Genomic DNA, 17,075 nt, shown 5'->3' with positions numbered 1-17,075 from the left:
AAAACCAGTGGGATCCAGGTGCAGCGTGTAGGTGAGCAGGCAGGAGAGCTGGCCCTGAGGTGACCTGGGACGCACGAGCTGGGTTCAGACATCTGACAGATGCGTGGGAACACCTTGGTGAAAGGTGTCTGCCAAATTCAGCCTGGGCATGCCTGGTGTACAGGTTACACGTTGTGTTGTGATCTGCATGGTCGGCAGTTCGAAACCACCAGCAGCTCCGAGGGAGCAAGAACAGGCTTTCTACTCCTGTACACGGTTCGTCTCAGAAACCCACAGGGGTTGCTGTGAGCCAGCAGTGACTTGATGGCTCGGCCTTTGTTTTGGGATCTGTCTCTGCGTTCAGACCTGTAAGTCGGGGCTAAGGTTTACAACTGTTTCAGAGGGATTGGCACAGAACTAGCCACTAGAACAGGGTCTGGCATCTGGAGGACTGGCGAGAATGAAGCTGCCACCGCCGTCACCACTAGAGGACGACTTTTCTGGCATGGAGCACCTAGGAGGACGCTGGGCCAGGGCGGAGGGAGCAGCAGCGGCAGCCTGTAGCTCTTCCCAAGTGAAAACTATTGTACTTCATTCGTAAAGTGCTAGGGAGTTTTTCACCAGCGGAAACAGTCCAATCCAAAGGCTGACACAATGTTTTTCCCAGTGAAGTTAAATGTAAACATTTCAGGCATAGTCCCTATTCTGAACAGAAGCTCTGTGGGCTCAATGGATAGGCTATCCTTTGGGCTGCTAATCCTAAGGTTGGAGGTTCAAACCCACCAGCTAGCCTTTGGGAGGCAAAATGAGGCTTTCTGCCCTGTAAAGATTTGTAAACTGAAAAAAAAAAAAGAATTTAAAAAAAAAAAGTGAGGCTAGCATATTAGATTCTTTGTGTCTTTGAGAAATGATTAGATTCACGTAGTCAACTTAAAAAAAACCACACACAGGACGACAAACAGAACCCCTAAATGGGCGCTGAAGTGCTTTTCTAATAGACAGACTTGATGGACAGAACAGTCCCCGCAGCCCCTTAACTGAGCAAGCAGCTTGTCACCACACAAGCCATTAAAATGCCACTTGACGAACGTGCCCTGTGACAAGTGCTAACTTCGACGTCGGCGTGCACAGCTGATCCTCTGAACACAGATTTCCCGGGGAGCCCTTTGGCTGCTGCTTTTGCCGAGTCTCTTGGAAACCAGCGGGGTCCACGCGCTGCTTCCTGGCCGGGGGAGGTTCCTTGGTGGACCGGCCAGGAGGCAGCACGGCCTCCCACGGTTTCACCCCGAAGGTGGCATCTGCCGGTGGCCGCTCACGTGCCCCCCACGGAAGCGCTCTGCCGCCAGCTGTACAGCCCCGGTGTGAGTTTCTGCGTCTGTGTTTTCCTTTCTGTGTGCCCGCAAACATGGCACGCGGCAGGAATTTAGGTTCCCTTCCCCACCCCCCACCCCCCAAGCAACAGATGGAAATGACAGCTCTTCCGCTTCGCTTCCGCGTCCTTCCTGGCAGAGGCGAACATCAATCTGTTGTCACCAGAGCTGTAGCTCACATTCGGATTGCATTTCACTCAAAGCTGTTTTCCCGGGAACGTAAACATTTTCCTGCGCGGCGAGGGCGGCCTTCAGCTCGCTCTCCCCCTCTCCATCCAGGCATCTGTCGGCCAGCTTTGTTCCGTGACCAGCGGGTCTAGGGCGCCAGCTGATGCACGGCAGCCCTGCACGCCCGTGTGTGTCCCAACAGAACAAGGACCGATTTTCCTGTTTAACCCACCCATCCCCCGGAAGGGGATCCCCTGGCCTCTCTTGTGTGGGGGGTGGACTCCACTTGCCCAGCTTTGGGTGCGAGACTGAGCGCGGGGCCTCTTGCACTTCAGGGCCTCTTGCACATTGCTCGAAGGATGCTCAGGTGCCAAACAGGAGGACATCTTACTCCGCAGACGGGTCTGCCGGGGCCGAGAGAGGACCGCGGGGGCCTGGAAGCCTTCAGGGAACTCAGGCCGTCACCTAGAATGTGGATGTGGGTGGTGTGTGGTCCGTTGGCCCGAGAGTTCAGAGATGGACGTCAGAACTGAGCAGGACAGCAGTGATACGGTCATGGTCCTGAGCCAGAGCTCAAAGGGGGCTTCGCTGGTCCTGAGAGAAGCTGCTCTGAAGTGGAATCAGCCCTCAGGGCTGAGTATGTGTTTTCACAGTGTCTCGAGGGACGGAGCCCTGCTAGGGACCCATGGAAATGCCGGCCTAAGCTTCACCCTTCCCTTCCTCACCGCCACCCCTTTTCATGGCGATTGCCCGATGGGCCCATCTGCAGCCTCTGCTCAGTGCTCTGCAAAGGTCCCGATCCAAGTCCCATGCTTCCATGTTGTCCTCTGCTTCCCCATCGTAGCACGGGGGCCCCCACTGGGCTGTGACCGCTCACACTGTGTCCCTGTCAGACGTAAAGTCCCAGGAGAGTAGGAGCTGGTCTGTTTGCTGTATCCTCAACACCTGGCTGTCTCCATATGCCACTAAATTTATCAATGAGCCCTCACTAAGTTCCCATCGCCTCTTGCATTATTCATCTGGGGGCTGCTTCTCCTGAGCGAGCTCCACAACTCCAGCCCATAGCTCCGAGGTGCGTGGAGGGACAGCGTTCCTGGGCTGGGAGCAGCCCGTTCTCCACATACGATGTGACATGAGTAATCCAGAATTGGGGTGCTGTGCCAGCCGTGTCCTCCTCGCTAGTTCTCCCAGTCTGGGACACTGTCGGGTGGCCGGAAGTGCCCCTTGGACAGGGAAGCAAGTTACCAGGTACAGAGAAGATGTCTGGGTAGGCGGGAAGGGAGAAAGGCTGAGAAATGGGAGGACACGCGCATGGAAAGACCAGAGCTTACGGAGATAAATAAAAAGACTACACGGGGCTCCTGTCTAAGTGGGGCTTCTGAAATCTTATGGGACAATGGAGCGAAGAGATAACGGGACTTTTCCATGGACATTTTGAAATCCCTCTGCCGGTGTAAAAATGACGTGAAGGGTGGGATTCCCAGGACCCTTTCTCTGTCAGAAGATCCTTGCAGAATTGAGTGGCGCCTGGCCCAGAGGTCACCTGGTCATTGCCGTTTCACTTAGCACTTTGCCGAAGTGCGACATATCATCAAAGCCCCTGGCAGTGTAACAGTCCGAGAGCCTGCCACTGGGAGGTGGAGCGCTTACTGCCAGCTCGGCGATGATGCACCAGCAGGCTTCGGATCCTCTGAGAGGTTGATGACAGAGGCTTTCTTACCCTGCATCTCCCCGCACCCCCCAAAGAAAAACCCAAACAACTCCCAACGTCAAGTTAGAAACATTAGAAGCAATGTCTCCAGGGTCCTGGGTGAGCACGCGGTGATGTTTGTGGTGCGTGTGACACCTTGGAAAGTGGCTGCTTTAGGGAATTTGGAGGCGAATTGGCAAGTCTTCCTCGTTATCACGGGCACCAATGTGTATGCCGCTGGCATCTCCAGCTGCTTGGGACTGTTTGGACAGCGAGGAGGCATGGTATGTGCCTGGAACAGATCAGCATGGGCTCGTAGCCGCCCGGATTGCTGATGCTTGGCCTACAGCGTCAGGCGGGCAAGCCTAGAGGCACCCGCCCAGGCAAGGGGGAATTTAATCCTGCTTCTCGTCAATAGAGACCTGTTGGTTTAAACCAGAGCGACGATGGCTGCTAAATAGTCAAGTGAATGAGGAGAAGCAGCCCCCAGATGAATAATGCAAGAGGCGATGTATGAATGGGAACTTAGTGAGGGCTCATTGATAAATTTAGTGGCATATGGTAAATGACCACCCAAGAGACAGTGTGCTCAGGAGAGGCCTGATGGACTGAGCCATTGATTCAGGCCTAATGCATTTTTAATGGCCACCCAGATGCATTTTCTAATTGGCGATTACATCACTGTTTGTTCCAGAATCAAGCATGAGTCATCCTCCAGTGATGAGGAGCATGCAGCTGCCAAGCCATCAAACACGAGCCACCTCTCGCTCTTGTCTAATGTCAGCTACAAAAAGACACTCCGGCTCACTTCGGAGCAGCTGGTGAGTCTCGTGTTCTCCCCGGCCATGTCTGTGTGTCTGTCCGTCCGTCAGTCCTCACCCAGCGACACGTGCAAGTGTGCCGTGTGATGGGCTGGATCCTTAGTCTTCTTGTGGTCGGCATCTTGCTCTTCGCCCCCAGTGCCTCCGGACACCTCTCTGCCCCACGTGTCCAACTGGTTCGAGGGTGTTGAATCTCTCTTCCATCAGTACTGGATGCTCCACCTGCGCCCCTCCCCTCCCGCTCTGGAAAGAAAGCCAGCTGATGAAACTGATTGACGGCCAGGAAGAGACAGGTGTCTACCAGCTGCTATCACGTGTCTCTCAGTTGGCTCTGCTGGGTGGCCTGTGTGCAGCCGTGATGCCGGAAGCTGCGTCGCTGGTATTTCAAATGCCAGCAGGGCATTTGACACCCAGAGTGAACGGGCGTCAGCGGAGCTTCCGGTCTGAGAACAGACAAGGGAGGACTCAGCTGTCCGCGCCAGAGGGATGAAGTCGCTAGAAACCCGTATAGCTAGATAGCCGTGGAAGCCTAGTGGAGCTTAAGAAGCTCCTAGGGGGACTTTGGCTTAGGTATATTTAGCTCCAACACACCTTTTATTTTATGTTTTGAAAAAGCGTCTTGGGGCTCTGCCAGCTCTTAGTCACAATCCATCCATCCATTGTGTCAAGCACATTTGTACAGTGGTTTCCATCATCATTTTCAAAAGATTTTCTTTCTACATGAACCCTTGGTGTCAGCTCATTCTTCTCCACCCTCCCTCACGAACTCTTGATAATTTATAAATTATTTTTATTATTTCATATCGTCTACTGACTAATGTCTCTCTTCACCCACTTTTCTGTTGTCCGTCCCCCTGGGAGGAAGTTATAAGCCAATCATTGTGATTGGTTCCCCCTTCCTCCCCCTTCCCCCCCCCTTTCCCCTTCCCCTCCTGGTATGGCTACTCTCACTGTTGGCCCTGAGGGGCTTATCCAGGATTCCCTGGGTTCTGAGCTTTTATCAGCACCAGTGTACATGCTCAGATCTAGCTGGATTTATGAGGTGGACTTGGGGTCATGATGCTCACCTTCCCAAACACACCATTCCAGGTGGTGTTGGTCAGCAGGTGTCATGAGCTTGCGAGCATCTCAGGGCTGGCCGGTGTCCTCTGGCCACAGACCACCACACCCCGCCCTTTTTTTGCCTGGATGTAAGACCAGTTTTAGCAAGGCCTATGCCTTCCCTAGATTCTGTGAGGAGGCCACAAAAAGTTGGAGCATAGAGACTGGTGGGGCCTTCAGTCACCCTTCAGTTCTGGAACTGAACCCATCCATGTCAGGATGATTAGCCATGGAAGAAGGAAAGGGGAGCAGAGAGCAAGGAGGAGGCACCGTGGGAGCAGCAGGCTCGGGGAGGGCCCTGCGTGAGGCGGGACAGAAGGTGTGCGAGCCGTGGACTGTGAAGCGCATGACCTGCTTTGCACACCTCCACCTAAATCTTCATAAAATGTAAAGGATGAAAAATAAACTAAGAACTTTTTCAGGGACCTCTTGGAAGCCCCCTCCCTTTTCCCCATGAAGCATCAGTGAGCCAGTATCCCTGTTTTTCAATTGTTTTTGTTCTCTAGTACCATCTCTTGGTTTCAGTCTAAGCGTTAGGGGGAGTTCGGGAGCCAGGTGTGGTTGCCCTGCTGTTCAGCCCGGGAAGAGAATGAGCAGGCCCTGACAGCCATGCGCTCTCTCTCTCTCGCTCTCTCTCAAGTGCAACCAGCGAGTCTATTTCCAGTAGCTGTTAAAATGATCGGTTCAACATTCTACACTCCCACTTTGTTTTAAGCCATGCATTTTATTTCCCTACTAATTAGACTTGGCCGACTGAGAAGTTCACCTTCCACCGTGTAAGGATTTGAAGATACCCTTATTTCAACAGATTTCACTGAACCAAAACAATGGATACTCTTTCTTCCTTGAGGGGGTGGGGGGAATTCAGAAGCCCATTAAAGAACCATCGTCTACACTGTATTTTAGTTGGAGGGGTCATGCTGGCAAGAAAGGCTGTGCGGACACACTCCCGAGCCACCCCTTTCTCAGCCCAGCGAGGACTTCCCGAGCTCAGCACTGGCACTTGAAGACTCGCGTGTGCCCATTAGGAGGTATTGCGGCCATGCTAGTGTGGCCTCTCTTGTTGGAATCTGGCGTGTTCTGGAGAGAGGCACAGCCCAGTCCCCATTCTGTGTGTGAGTGGCATCCACGGACTTCTAGAAGAACAAGCCTGTGAAGAAGCTCACCCCAACGCCTCCCACAGGGGTGCAGATCGGCCAGAACTCCAGAGCACCACTCTAGTGCTTTTCTGAAGGAAGTCTTAAGGTTTGTTGCCCAGACAGCCACCTGCAGGGAGTCCAGTGCCGTGTGGTCCCTGGGCAGCTGCAGGACCCCTGCCTTGCTCTCTCCAGCAAGCCTGGGGCAGAGCCCTGAGTCAGGCAGCCCTGCGGGGCTGGGCGGCAGCTGGCTTTCCTGAGGATTCAGCTCACAGGTTCAGACTGCCAGGTCATTTGAATTTGGCTCATTTTCTTTGGTTTCTCTGTTTTTCCTCTGGACATGACGTGAAGTCTGATAACCAAGACAAAACTACTTCCCGGCAGGGGCGAGCCAAATTGTCATTGAAAACATGACTGTTGGGGGAAACTTATTTCTCCTTTAGCGATGTAACTCCCCATGTTACGGCTCCGCATCCCAGGAGGTGTTCCAAGAGTCGGTGGAAGACTTTCACTTTGGGGGGCTTTCAAAGAGTTGGTAGAAGAATTTCTCCTATCTTTTCATTCCATTTGCCCCACCAACATCTTGAAGCACCCCCCAACCCCCCCACCCCCTGTTTGGTGGTGGAATAACAGGGAGCCTGTCATGTTTGGAAGGATTGATGCTGCCACACCCCTTCGCCTCTCATTTCCGCCTGTGTCATGGTTCTTCCTCAGGAAAACGTGAGCAAGGGTGCGGTGCTCTTCGGCGCGGAAGGCTGGTGCCGGAAGTGGCCTTGGCTGTGTTGTCAGTGGGCCTGAGGGAAGAGTTCAGGGAGGGCTCGCTCTGTCCCCAGAAGGCCCTCCTCTTCCAGAGCAAGAGAGGCAAAGAAAGATGTGTGCAATGGCCTAACATAACGGATTCTTGGGAGAAGCCTCACCACCCTCCTGGTAGAACAGAGCCAGCTGTCCGTCCCTCCCTCTGGGCCTGCCTCTCACGCAGGCCCCCGTCTCCTGTTTTCCAGAAAAGCTTGAAGCTGAAGAATGGGCCGAACGACGTGGTCTTCAGTGTCACCACGCAGTACCAAGGCACCTGTCGCTGTGAAGGCACCATCTACCTGTGGAACTGGGATGACAAAGTCATCATTTCCGACATCGATGGGACAATCACTCGGTAGGTGCGGCAGGTCGGATGGTGGGTTTCTGGAGGTCCGCCAGTGCTGCGACGCTCCCGCGCCCCGAGTGTCATGGCACGGTGCCGATGGATTTCTGGGCAGGGCCGTGGCACCGCCCCGGTAGTTTCTGTTCCGGGAGCTACATGGCACGTGTCTGTTGCGGCGACGACCGCCCTGCAGGGGTGCCTCCCTGGCTCTGCTGCCCGCATGGCCGCGTGGCTGGACCGTGCCTCTTTTGAATGGCCCTGCTGCTGTCCCTGGACACTGAAGATCCCGATAACGCCACCGGCAGGGGGAGGTCCCCGTCCGTCCGTGTAGGAAAGGGGCTGTTCCCTGCGCACTCACATTCGACTGCTTTCGGCCTCTATTTCAGAAACGAGTTCACGGGGCTCATTGGCGTTTTACACAAGCACTTGAATGGGAGTTGGGATGAGCTTTTGTTCCTTTTGCTGGTTTCCTTTTCACTCCGTTTTCTCTGTTTTTTGTAAATTGTGTTTGTTTTATTTGTGACTTTCCCCCCTTCCGACAGTTTTATTGGCACGCAGTTGACGTAGCGTGCAGTGCAGCCGTTCACGCGTCATAGCAAGGAGAACGCAACCACACACATGACCGCATCTCTCGTTTCCACCCTTCTTTAGATCAGACACCCTTGGCCACATCTTGCCCACCCTGGGGAAGGACTGGACCCACCAGGGCATAGCGAAGCTGTACCACAAAGTGAGCCAGTAAGTATCGACCCCCCCGCTGCCCATCCCTTGCCGCACCCTTCACTGCGGCCTTGCCCAGGGTGCTGTGCACACAGCGTCGTTCCTGCCAGGCTACCGCCGGCTGATTGACCGAGCAGGGATGCACCTAACCAAGCAGGGTCAGAGGGTGGTGGTGGCGGAATCCAAGTGCCTGGGGAATCCCAGCGCATCCAAATTTGAAGTTATTACCAAGAAGCTAGAAAGAGCGTGTGGGTACGCTGAAAAACCTTAGGAGGAGGAAGAAGGTGGCAGGCACCCTTTGGGGGCGTGGTCGAGGTCCAGTTCACATTGAGGGTCCGATGAAGGGGCGACAGTACTGTGTAACCCAAGTGGTTGGCGTCTGCCTGTGAAGCTGCAGCTCAAAGCAGGTTCCCAGTTACAGTGCAGGTCCTGGGAGCCACGCAGCAGCGCCCATCTCTCTCCAGGTCTGTGGTCAAAGTGAAGCGCTCGGGACGAGTGGCCAAGGCTCGAAATAGCCCGTGGGCAACCCAAACCCAACACGTCAAGAAAGTGGGTTTCTTCCACCCGCTGCCTCGAGTCAGGCAGCTGTGTAACTGCACCCAATCCTCTCATGCTCCTCAACAAGTATCATTTCTGTTGTCAGATTAAGAAAATTGGAGAAGCAAAGTGGATGGCCCACATTCCCACAGCCGTTAATTGACTGGCGGAACAAATTATTCGACCTAGGCTGTCCAACTCTCCATGTCATGGTCTTGCCCCACTATCTATCTGGGGCTCAGGTCCCCTCAAGGAATTGGCGTTCTCCCTCCCCTGTCTCAGCTGCAATTCCCCATGAACTTGAGACCCTCCTCACCCCAAAGCTCTCCCTCTAGTACATTCTATTCTGCCAGGTAGAGAAGGAGTGTGTGCGCCTGCCTGGGAGTGAGTGTCAGGATTAGAACCCCGGGCTCATGATCACCAGCCTAGTGTGCTGCTCTCTGGTCCTCATTGGTAGTTAGAGGCAGGGAGCAGCGAGCAGTCAGCTTAAGGTATTACTGGCAGTCTGCACACACAGCTGAATATGCTTGGCTGAATTTGCTTCGTTTTCGTGTCCAGTGTGTATTGACCGCCTCTTAGGTGCCCAGTCCTGTGACAGGAGCTTGGAGCGTAATAAGCTAGACATAGTTGCCGACCTCTCGGGGCTTAACGTTCCCAAGGGCAAGTGAAGTTTGGGGAGAGAGAACGTGTTAACATTCCGGTGGGATGAAAAATAACTGATTTCGTCTTAGATGCCTGGCTTCATTGGATATTTCTGCAGACATCATCTTTTGAAGGACCGCAAAAGCAATAAATGCTTCTTTGAAAAACACCGGGCCAAAGATGACAGGAATCCTAAAGTACAGAAATTGAGTTTCCTCCTCTTCCCTACCTCCAAACTTACTCTTTCCCTAGAGATGGAATGATTGACAGAGTGGGTCCTTCCAGCTGGACTTAAAAAAAGCTTTCACATATTCCCTGCCCACCGGACAGACACCTGTAAATAATCACATTACTGAAGAATGCCTGGTATCTTCTTCCGTTACATGGAAGGTGTGCCTCATTCTCTCTAACTGTCGCACAGAATTGTATTGTGTGCCACTCTGCTGTGCTTAATGTTGTATCGGTGGACTTTGTGAGGTTTTTTCACTATCGTGTGGCAATAAGCATTTACTGGGAGAGAGCGTGGGAGTGTCTTGTGCAAAGGAGAGTGGGATGTCCACAGAGAGGGGGATTTACCCCGTTTCTAGACTCTCTGTTTTACTTAAAATGTGTTTTTTTTTTTGTCAACTATTTGTAGAACTAGTTGTCCAAACTCTGACTCACTGCCATGTGCTGTCGGCCAAGGTCGGCTCATAGTGAGTGACAGTCCAGGACAGGGTAGAGCCGGCCGTGGGGCTTTTCAAGATGCAGCTCATGACCGGAGTAGAAGGCTTTGTCTCTCTCCTGCGAGGAGCCCAGTGCACCTGGCCCCACGTGACAGGGAACTAGCTGCAGGCCCAGTTGGACTCTCTGGGATGTCGTTCAACTTGCACGCATTTCTTCAATGTGAAACTCCAAGGCGTTTCTTCCAAACTCCCCTCTGGGGCTTCTGTCTTCCCTTCCCACCCCCACCGCAGTGCTCAGCTTCAGATACTTGAGTCACACCGGAGGCGGGGGCCTGAACAGCGCCCACTGGCTCGGGGCTGCGTGCACACCCCCCAGAGGCTCTGGCCACAGTGCAGCCTGGCTTCCTGGAGCTCGCCTGGAAGATCCCCTCTCCCCACGGCTGAAAGCCCTCCACCTCATCAAGCTGTAAGCTCATCGAATGGAAGAGTTTTTACTTTTATCATGAATGTGGGATGTCAAGAAACATAGTCCTAGCTGAGGAGTGACTGTACTTAGCAAATACGAACAGATGCACAAAATCCCCTATTGCCTAAAACCTCTAGATAGCTGTGCTCTGTTGGAAGCTCTGTTCAGACAACAGCTAGTATAATTTTCTACTCTGTAGGGTCTTTTCCCCCTTCTCCTGTCCGCAGCAAGTATGTATGTAATTTCATCAACTACTTCCTTAGCGTACTTTAGTGAGCGCTCTCGGCCAGCAAGAATGGGATGATGTGAACAGAACGTTTGTGCCGCCCAGCCCCTTCCTTGCTTAAAGCAGCAGGTGGTTATCTGTTAGAGTACGTGTTGAACAGACAGGCCGCGTCAAGAGCTCTGAAGAAGGCAGGCCAAGGATGAATCGGTGCCTTTGAATGAAGAGTGTCGAAAGGACAAACAGATCCATCTGGAAGCTGTCCGGCCAGAGTGCTGCTCAGAGGCCAGGGTGGCGAGACTTGACGAGACTTCTTGGGCACGTTGTCGGGAGAGACCGGTGCCTAGAGAAAGACCATCGTGCTGGGCAGGGAAAGAGGAAGATCTTCGACAAGACGGACTGACGCAGTGGCTGCCACCACGGCTCAGACTTAACGACTGAGTTACAGTGATTCTGTCGCTGTGAGTCAGAACAACGACAAGAGTGCAGATAAGACTCGGGGAGACAGAGGGCCTCTCCTCCACAACAGCGGCTCTCAAACCTCGGGGCGCCCCCCAGTGTCCGCAGATACTCGATGGTCACAGCTAGCTTCCCGTGGGTTGTAGCGTGGTCTCTTCCCCTCCCAACTCGCCCGTCTGAGGGGTCAGTGATTCCACACTGTCTGCCGCCCTCGGGAGAAAGGTGTCTCTTGGCTCCCATCAGGAGGTGCTGTCTCAGACACCCAGTCTCTCCCGGGTGGCCGGCAGCTGGAATGGCCTGAGTGCCCGCGGGCGTGATGGAGTGACCCCGGGAAAGGACTGCTCTTTCTCTCTTGCACCGGACTCTGCCCAGACAGAGCCTAGTTCCCATTGTTGCTGAGCGTCCTGGGGAAACAGATGCGGCCCATGTTCGTGGATCCTCTGTGTCTTCTCAGGCAGTTAGTCTTTCTGGCTCCTGGGTGCTCCCCAGACCTGTAGACACTCTGCTTTGCCACGTGTCCTCTGTGTGGAACTGCCTATTTCCCCACAACACTGTCCCCGTGGAGCCGGCGTCCATCTGGCCGTGGGTGCACGGAGACGCTGCCTGGCCGGCAGGTGCGTGTCTGGCTTATGCAGACCTGGACCGACTCAACCTGCAGGCCATGCCCTCTGAGGGCAGGGTCCCACCTGTGAGAGACGCACTCTCGCGAGACGCACTCTCGCAGGTGAACTTCGGAGAACTGCTTCCGCCGGACCACCGGGTGTTCTCTTGCCAGTGCTTGCAAAGCCTCCATGAGGGTGAGGGTGTGGCGAGGCAGCCCTGCCACCACCATCCAGGCATTCCCCAGATGCGACACCCCAGAGCTGGTTCTCGGCTAAATTTAGTCATGCCCTTGGATGCCAAACGCCTGCCTGGTGAGAACAACCCGGTGGCATTCATCAAACTGAAATGCTGTTTGAGAATCCCGTTTGGAACGGAATTAGCATCCGAGCCCCCTGCAGGTGGCCCCTGGTAGGACGTTGGCCGGTGGCGCTGTTTGCAGAAGGAGTAGTTTTCTTGTAATGATCACAGTCTGGAGCTAAAATACAGAGATGTTTCATTACACTGGTCTCTGCCTTTTCAGATGGGCCCTGTGCTCCAAGAGGATCTTTCTAATACAAAGAAAGATGTTCTTGTTTTCCATCTTGAAGCTTTTGTTCTTGGGCTGAGAATACCATAAAATACCGCATGTCTGAAGTGGAGCCCCCGTTGGATCGGGGGTCGGGCCTTGGTGCTTGTCCATTCAGCCAGGACTGACTCAACGCCACTGCATGCTGGGCACTGCTGGCAGCAGTGGGGACAGAGTGCGGAATGAGCGTGTAAGCCTGTCAAACAGATGAGGATGATTTTAGGGCTAAGTGCCAAGAAGAAAAATAAAAGCCGAGCCAGGGGGTAGTGCCCGGCATGACTGGTGGTGCCCACGTGTACGCTCCGCTGTAGAAAGAGTGGTCAAGGGCAGCGCCCTCTGGGGAGGTGATAGTGGGGCGAGGGCCTGGCAGAGGGAAAGGGCACAAGCTGAAGGCCTGAGGGAATCATGCTCCGAGCAAACGCCCCATCCAGGAATGGGCTCTGCCATTGCCGCCGCTGCCGCCACCACCGCAGAAACGGTGACAACAACTGTGTGGTTAGCCGGGAGTGTGAGGAGTGGGGGCGGTGAGGTAGCAGATGGGTGGTGGGAGCCAGCCAGCCGCGGGGCCAGGTTTTTTAGAGGCCTGTAGGCCACGGCGAAGCTTTTGGATTTTATCCTGGGAAACCATGCGCTCCACTGTAAACCAACAGATGGGGGTTTTGAGCAGGATCTGATTACGCTTCCTTGGGTGCTGCGTGGGGTGAGCGGGGCCAGAGGAAACGGGGGAGGAGGTGAGGGGCCGTCCCAGCGACGCAGCTGGTGTGGGTGGTGCAGTCAGGGGTCATCTATTGGGGTGGTGTTGCGAGGACAGTGGGGACAGTTGGTGGTGGTGGAGTGGAGGCTTGCTTTGGGTGGAGGTGGGGGAGGGGCTGATAGGAGACTAGTCATAGAGAACGCCCTTTCCTGAGATTTTTAGACTTCCAGACTCGGCCTGTTTTGATGTTACTGGCCCCAGTGGTGTGGGTGACGCATTGGTCTGCTCGCTGTAAGTTCAGTAGTTCGAAACCATCAGCTACTCCACAAGAGCAAGATGAGGCTCCTACACCCATGAAGAGTTGCAGTCTTGGAAACCCACAGTGGCAGTTCTACCCTGGCATATTGGCTGCTCTAGGGTCGCTATGGGCCGGCATTCATGATGGCAAAGGATTACTCTGTTAGAAGCAGGAACCTTGGTAGTGCCGAGTTATTTAACGTTTTTAACTAATTTATTTAGAACAGTATATTCAGAATATTACCATTATGGACATGTAACCACAGAATATACTGTCAGGTGAGAAACAGCACATTTCTGTCTTTTTATACTAGACCTTTGAAACTTGGTGTGCACTTAATGCTAATAGCCATTGGTCCGTTCAGACACTCGATCCCAGCAGCAGGAACATGGTCCTGCCGCTAGAGCAGTGCATTTGTGACTAGCAGACAAATACTGCTCACTCCTCCAGCTTAGGTGTGGCAAAAACAATGAGATGACCTAGGGAGGGCGGGCAGGTAGTCGGGGGAGTGACCCCTGGGCCCCTGGGGCACCCCAGCCTCTGGAGTCTGGGTCAAGGAGATGGAGGCAGCCAAGGCACAGGTTCTGAGAAGGACGGGTCTCTGGTGGCTCCTGAGGACAGGGCAACCAGGGATGGTGGAGTCCTGGCAGCCAAGTGCAGGAAGCGTTCTACAGGGAGGACCGGGCACTGTGGAATGGTACCACTGCCAAGGTGAGACCCCAGCACCGACTGCTAGATTTGGCAAGATGGGCACCATTTACCTTGGTGACCTTGACAAGGGCACTGACCCGAGTGGGGACAAAAGCCTATGTGGAGTGAGGAGAGGAGAGAGTCAGCGAGGAGCAGAGTCAGTGACTATAAACGACTCTGAAAGAAACGTGCTGTCGAGGGGGAGAGCGCAGTGGGGTTTCAGCCAGAGAAGGACCTAAGGCTTGCTGAGGATTTTTTGTTGTTGTTGCTTTTGTCTTTTATTTGGTTTGATTTTAGGGGAGTAATTGTAGCGTATTTTGCATACTGGTAGGAAGTATGCAGGAGCCCGAGTGGGCGTTGTGGTTACATGTTGGGCTGCTATCCGAAAGGTCAGCAGTTCAAACCCACCAGCCCCTCCCGGGAGAAAGACGGGACTCAGAAACGGGGCAGCTCTGCCCCATCCTACAGGGTCTGTCAGTTTGGTGGCAGTGAGTTTGGAGTTTGGGGAGGCATTTTCCAATAGAGAAGGAGGATTTAGTGGTGTTGGGGGTGCTGGTGGTGTATGCCTCACTGCCTGGATGGAGCAGTCTGTGACCTGGCAAGGGAGGTGGTTTATAGTTAGGAGCAGTGGGTGGAGGTGGGGAGGGGGAAGGATGGACAGCACAGATGCAGGGAGGTTGGTCAGTCTGAGGAGCTGAACCTCAGGCTCCCTAGCAGCATTGTTTTGAAGAATAAATGAAGGAATGAATGTGGAAGTGCCCAGCAAACAACAGTGCAGTGTGTTCCCACGGGCCTCCCTCGCTCCCCAAAATAAGATTGTGTCTCCGGTGGGCTTTTATTTGTGAGAGAGCTTTCAACAAGGTCCGTCTTTATAAAACACCCTTAGTTTGGGATGGCAAAAACATCATCCTTCACGATGATGCTACGTGTGTGTTTCCCGTCTTTTCCAGAAATGGCTACAAGTTTCTCTACTGCTCTGCACGTGCCATCGGGATGGCAGACATGACGAGAGGGTACCTGCACTGGGTTAACGAGAGGGGCACGGTGTTACCCCAAGGACCCCTGCTGCTGAGTCCAAGCAGTCTCTTCTCCGCCCTGCACAGGTACGACCTACCCCCCATTCTCTGGGACCCTCTTTCTTCCTCACTGGACGTTTGCAGGAGCCTCATAATGGGCCTTCCCCAGCCAGCATCCATACACCAGATCAAGGCCTGAAAAAGCACTGCCTCCCCCTGCTCCCTTTCGCCTCCCTTCCCTGCTTCCTTCCGGTTTTCCTTAGTGCCAGAAACAGCCGCTCGGCACAGCGCTGCTGCCCGATCCATCGGGCGTTGTCCTGAACTACCTCCGTTTCTCAGAATGGTGTGCTCTGTTCTGTGTCTCAGGGCGTGCTGGTCTCCTTTCATGTAGCTACCTGCCCTCCTGCCGCCCCTTCGCTCTGCCTGTCTGGTTCTGTTACCTTGGAGAAGTGCCGCTGATCCACCTATTCTGAAATGAGGCTTGGTTAAGTGACTCCGCTACCAGCTGCCTCCACACAGCCAAGCGGTGATAACCGTTCTCTTTTCTCGGAGCCCTGTGTTTATTTTAGTGGTCCTCCATCTGACCACTAGCCAATGTCTTACCACCGTCTCTCTCTTCACCTTTCCAGGAAGGCAAACCAGTCTCAGGGTAGTGGCCCGCAGGGAGAAAGTGGGCTTCCCCCTCGCTTCACCCCTGGAGTTGTTTCCCAAAGCAAAATGGAGTGTAGGACACAGATCCTTCCAGAATGGAGTGTAGGGCACTGGGTGGCTTGGGCAAGATTCCACCTGATTTTGGGGGCCGTGTTAGCTCCTTGGTGTTGGTAACCATGCAAAACCACGGGAGAGCCCAGGTGGACCCCGAGTCACATTGACGCGTCTTGAATATCTGCCTTGAACGCCATTGAGACTTTTTCCTTGTTGTGACTGTGGTAGACTTTTTCCTCTAGTCAGTGAGCTCCCATGGCAACTCTCATCTTCTCAGTAAAAAATCTAGGCAGAATCCCCGACAAAACTCTGGCTTCTGTGGCGTGCTTGAAGTTGTAAGAGCTGTTCTAAGAGTGTAGACCCAGTGGAGACCCACATACAGGCTCGCTCCCTTCATTGCACTTTGTTCCTCTTGGCTTGAAGATACTGCATTGCTGACAAATTGAAGGTGAGTGGCAGCCCTGCTGTGTTAGGCCGGCTTGACCACAGAGAAACCCCTCCAGAGACCCTCCTGTGTGTAAGAGAGAGCTTCACGCCAGGAAGTAATTACACGTGGAGAAAACATCGCAGCCCAGTCCCGATCAAGCCCCTATGTCCGATACTAGTCCATTAGTCCCTCTGCAGACTCGCGCAGCCACATGCCATGGTGCAGAGTGCAGGGAGACCGCAGGTTGGTGGGTGCAGAGTCATGTGGATCCAATGCTGGTGGCACGTCACAGGGCTCGCAGCAACCAGCATCAACCAGCAGGAAGGGTGGAGGCTGAGAGAGAAGGGGAGGTCCCCAGGGTCCTCCTTATGAGAAGGCCACACCCACAAGGGGGCATCATCAGGCTGTGCTATCTGATTGACAGGCTAGACTCCACCCCTACACTTTTCCGTATACCAAGTTGCCATGAAATTTGTGACTCTCACCCACCTTGCTCCAGTCTCTGGTGTCAGTATCCCCACAGTATGTGACAAGCTCCTATATCTCTCTCATGTTCTGGTACTTCTCATAATATTACGTGTTGTAATATCAAACTATCAAAACTCACTGCCACCAAGCCGATTCTGACTCGCAGAGACGAACCAAATATTCACGGGAGCCGAAAGCCTCATCTTTCTGCCATGGAGCAGCTGGTGGTTTCAAACTGCTGACCTTGTGGTTACCAGCTCAGTGTATAACCCACAACACCGTCAGAGTTCCTTAATAGACAACAGGGCTGGGGAACCTTGTTCTGCATAGGGCCGTTTGGGTGCTTAGAGCATCATTTGCAAACAGTTAACTCAGCCCTGCGTGATGGTGGGAACCTCTTCTCTGGTGAGGCGTACGATGTTGGCTGGAGACACCGCAGGCTGGTATGCACTTTGTACGGCCCACAACCTGGGTGTCCCCCAGCCCTGGACTAC

At 53.9% G+C, this 17,075-nt stretch overlaps 1 protein-coding gene across 2 annotated transcripts in view; it reads left to right on the top strand.

The window, feature by feature from the left end:
- The window catches only part of LPIN1 (lipin 1), an 86,337-nt gene that overhangs the window by 56,866 nt on the left and 12,396 nt on the right, over positions 1-17,075 (top strand). For both annotated transcript variants that reach the window (XM_075557095.1, XM_075557094.1), the window contains exons 15-18: positions 3,902-4,028; positions 7,267-7,415; positions 8,055-8,141; positions 14,916-15,068. In XM_075557095.1, the coding sequence (XP_075413210.1) occupies positions 3,902-4,028; positions 7,267-7,415; positions 8,055-8,141; positions 14,916-15,068 (516 nt within the window). The remainder of the gene's footprint in view (positions 1-3,901; positions 4,029-7,266; positions 7,416-8,054; positions 8,142-14,915; positions 15,069-17,075) is intronic.

The sequence above is a fragment of the Tenrec ecaudatus genome, chromosome 8 (assembly GCF_050624435.1).
Source record: "Tenrec ecaudatus isolate mTenEca1 chromosome 8, mTenEca1.hap1, whole genome shotgun sequence".
In the NCBI taxonomy this organism is placed as follows: Eukaryota; Metazoa; Chordata; class Mammalia; order Afrosoricida; family Tenrecidae; genus Tenrec; species Tenrec ecaudatus.
Note: the sequence above shows the minus strand (reverse complement) of the source record. Positions and strands in the feature narration are given on the sequence as shown.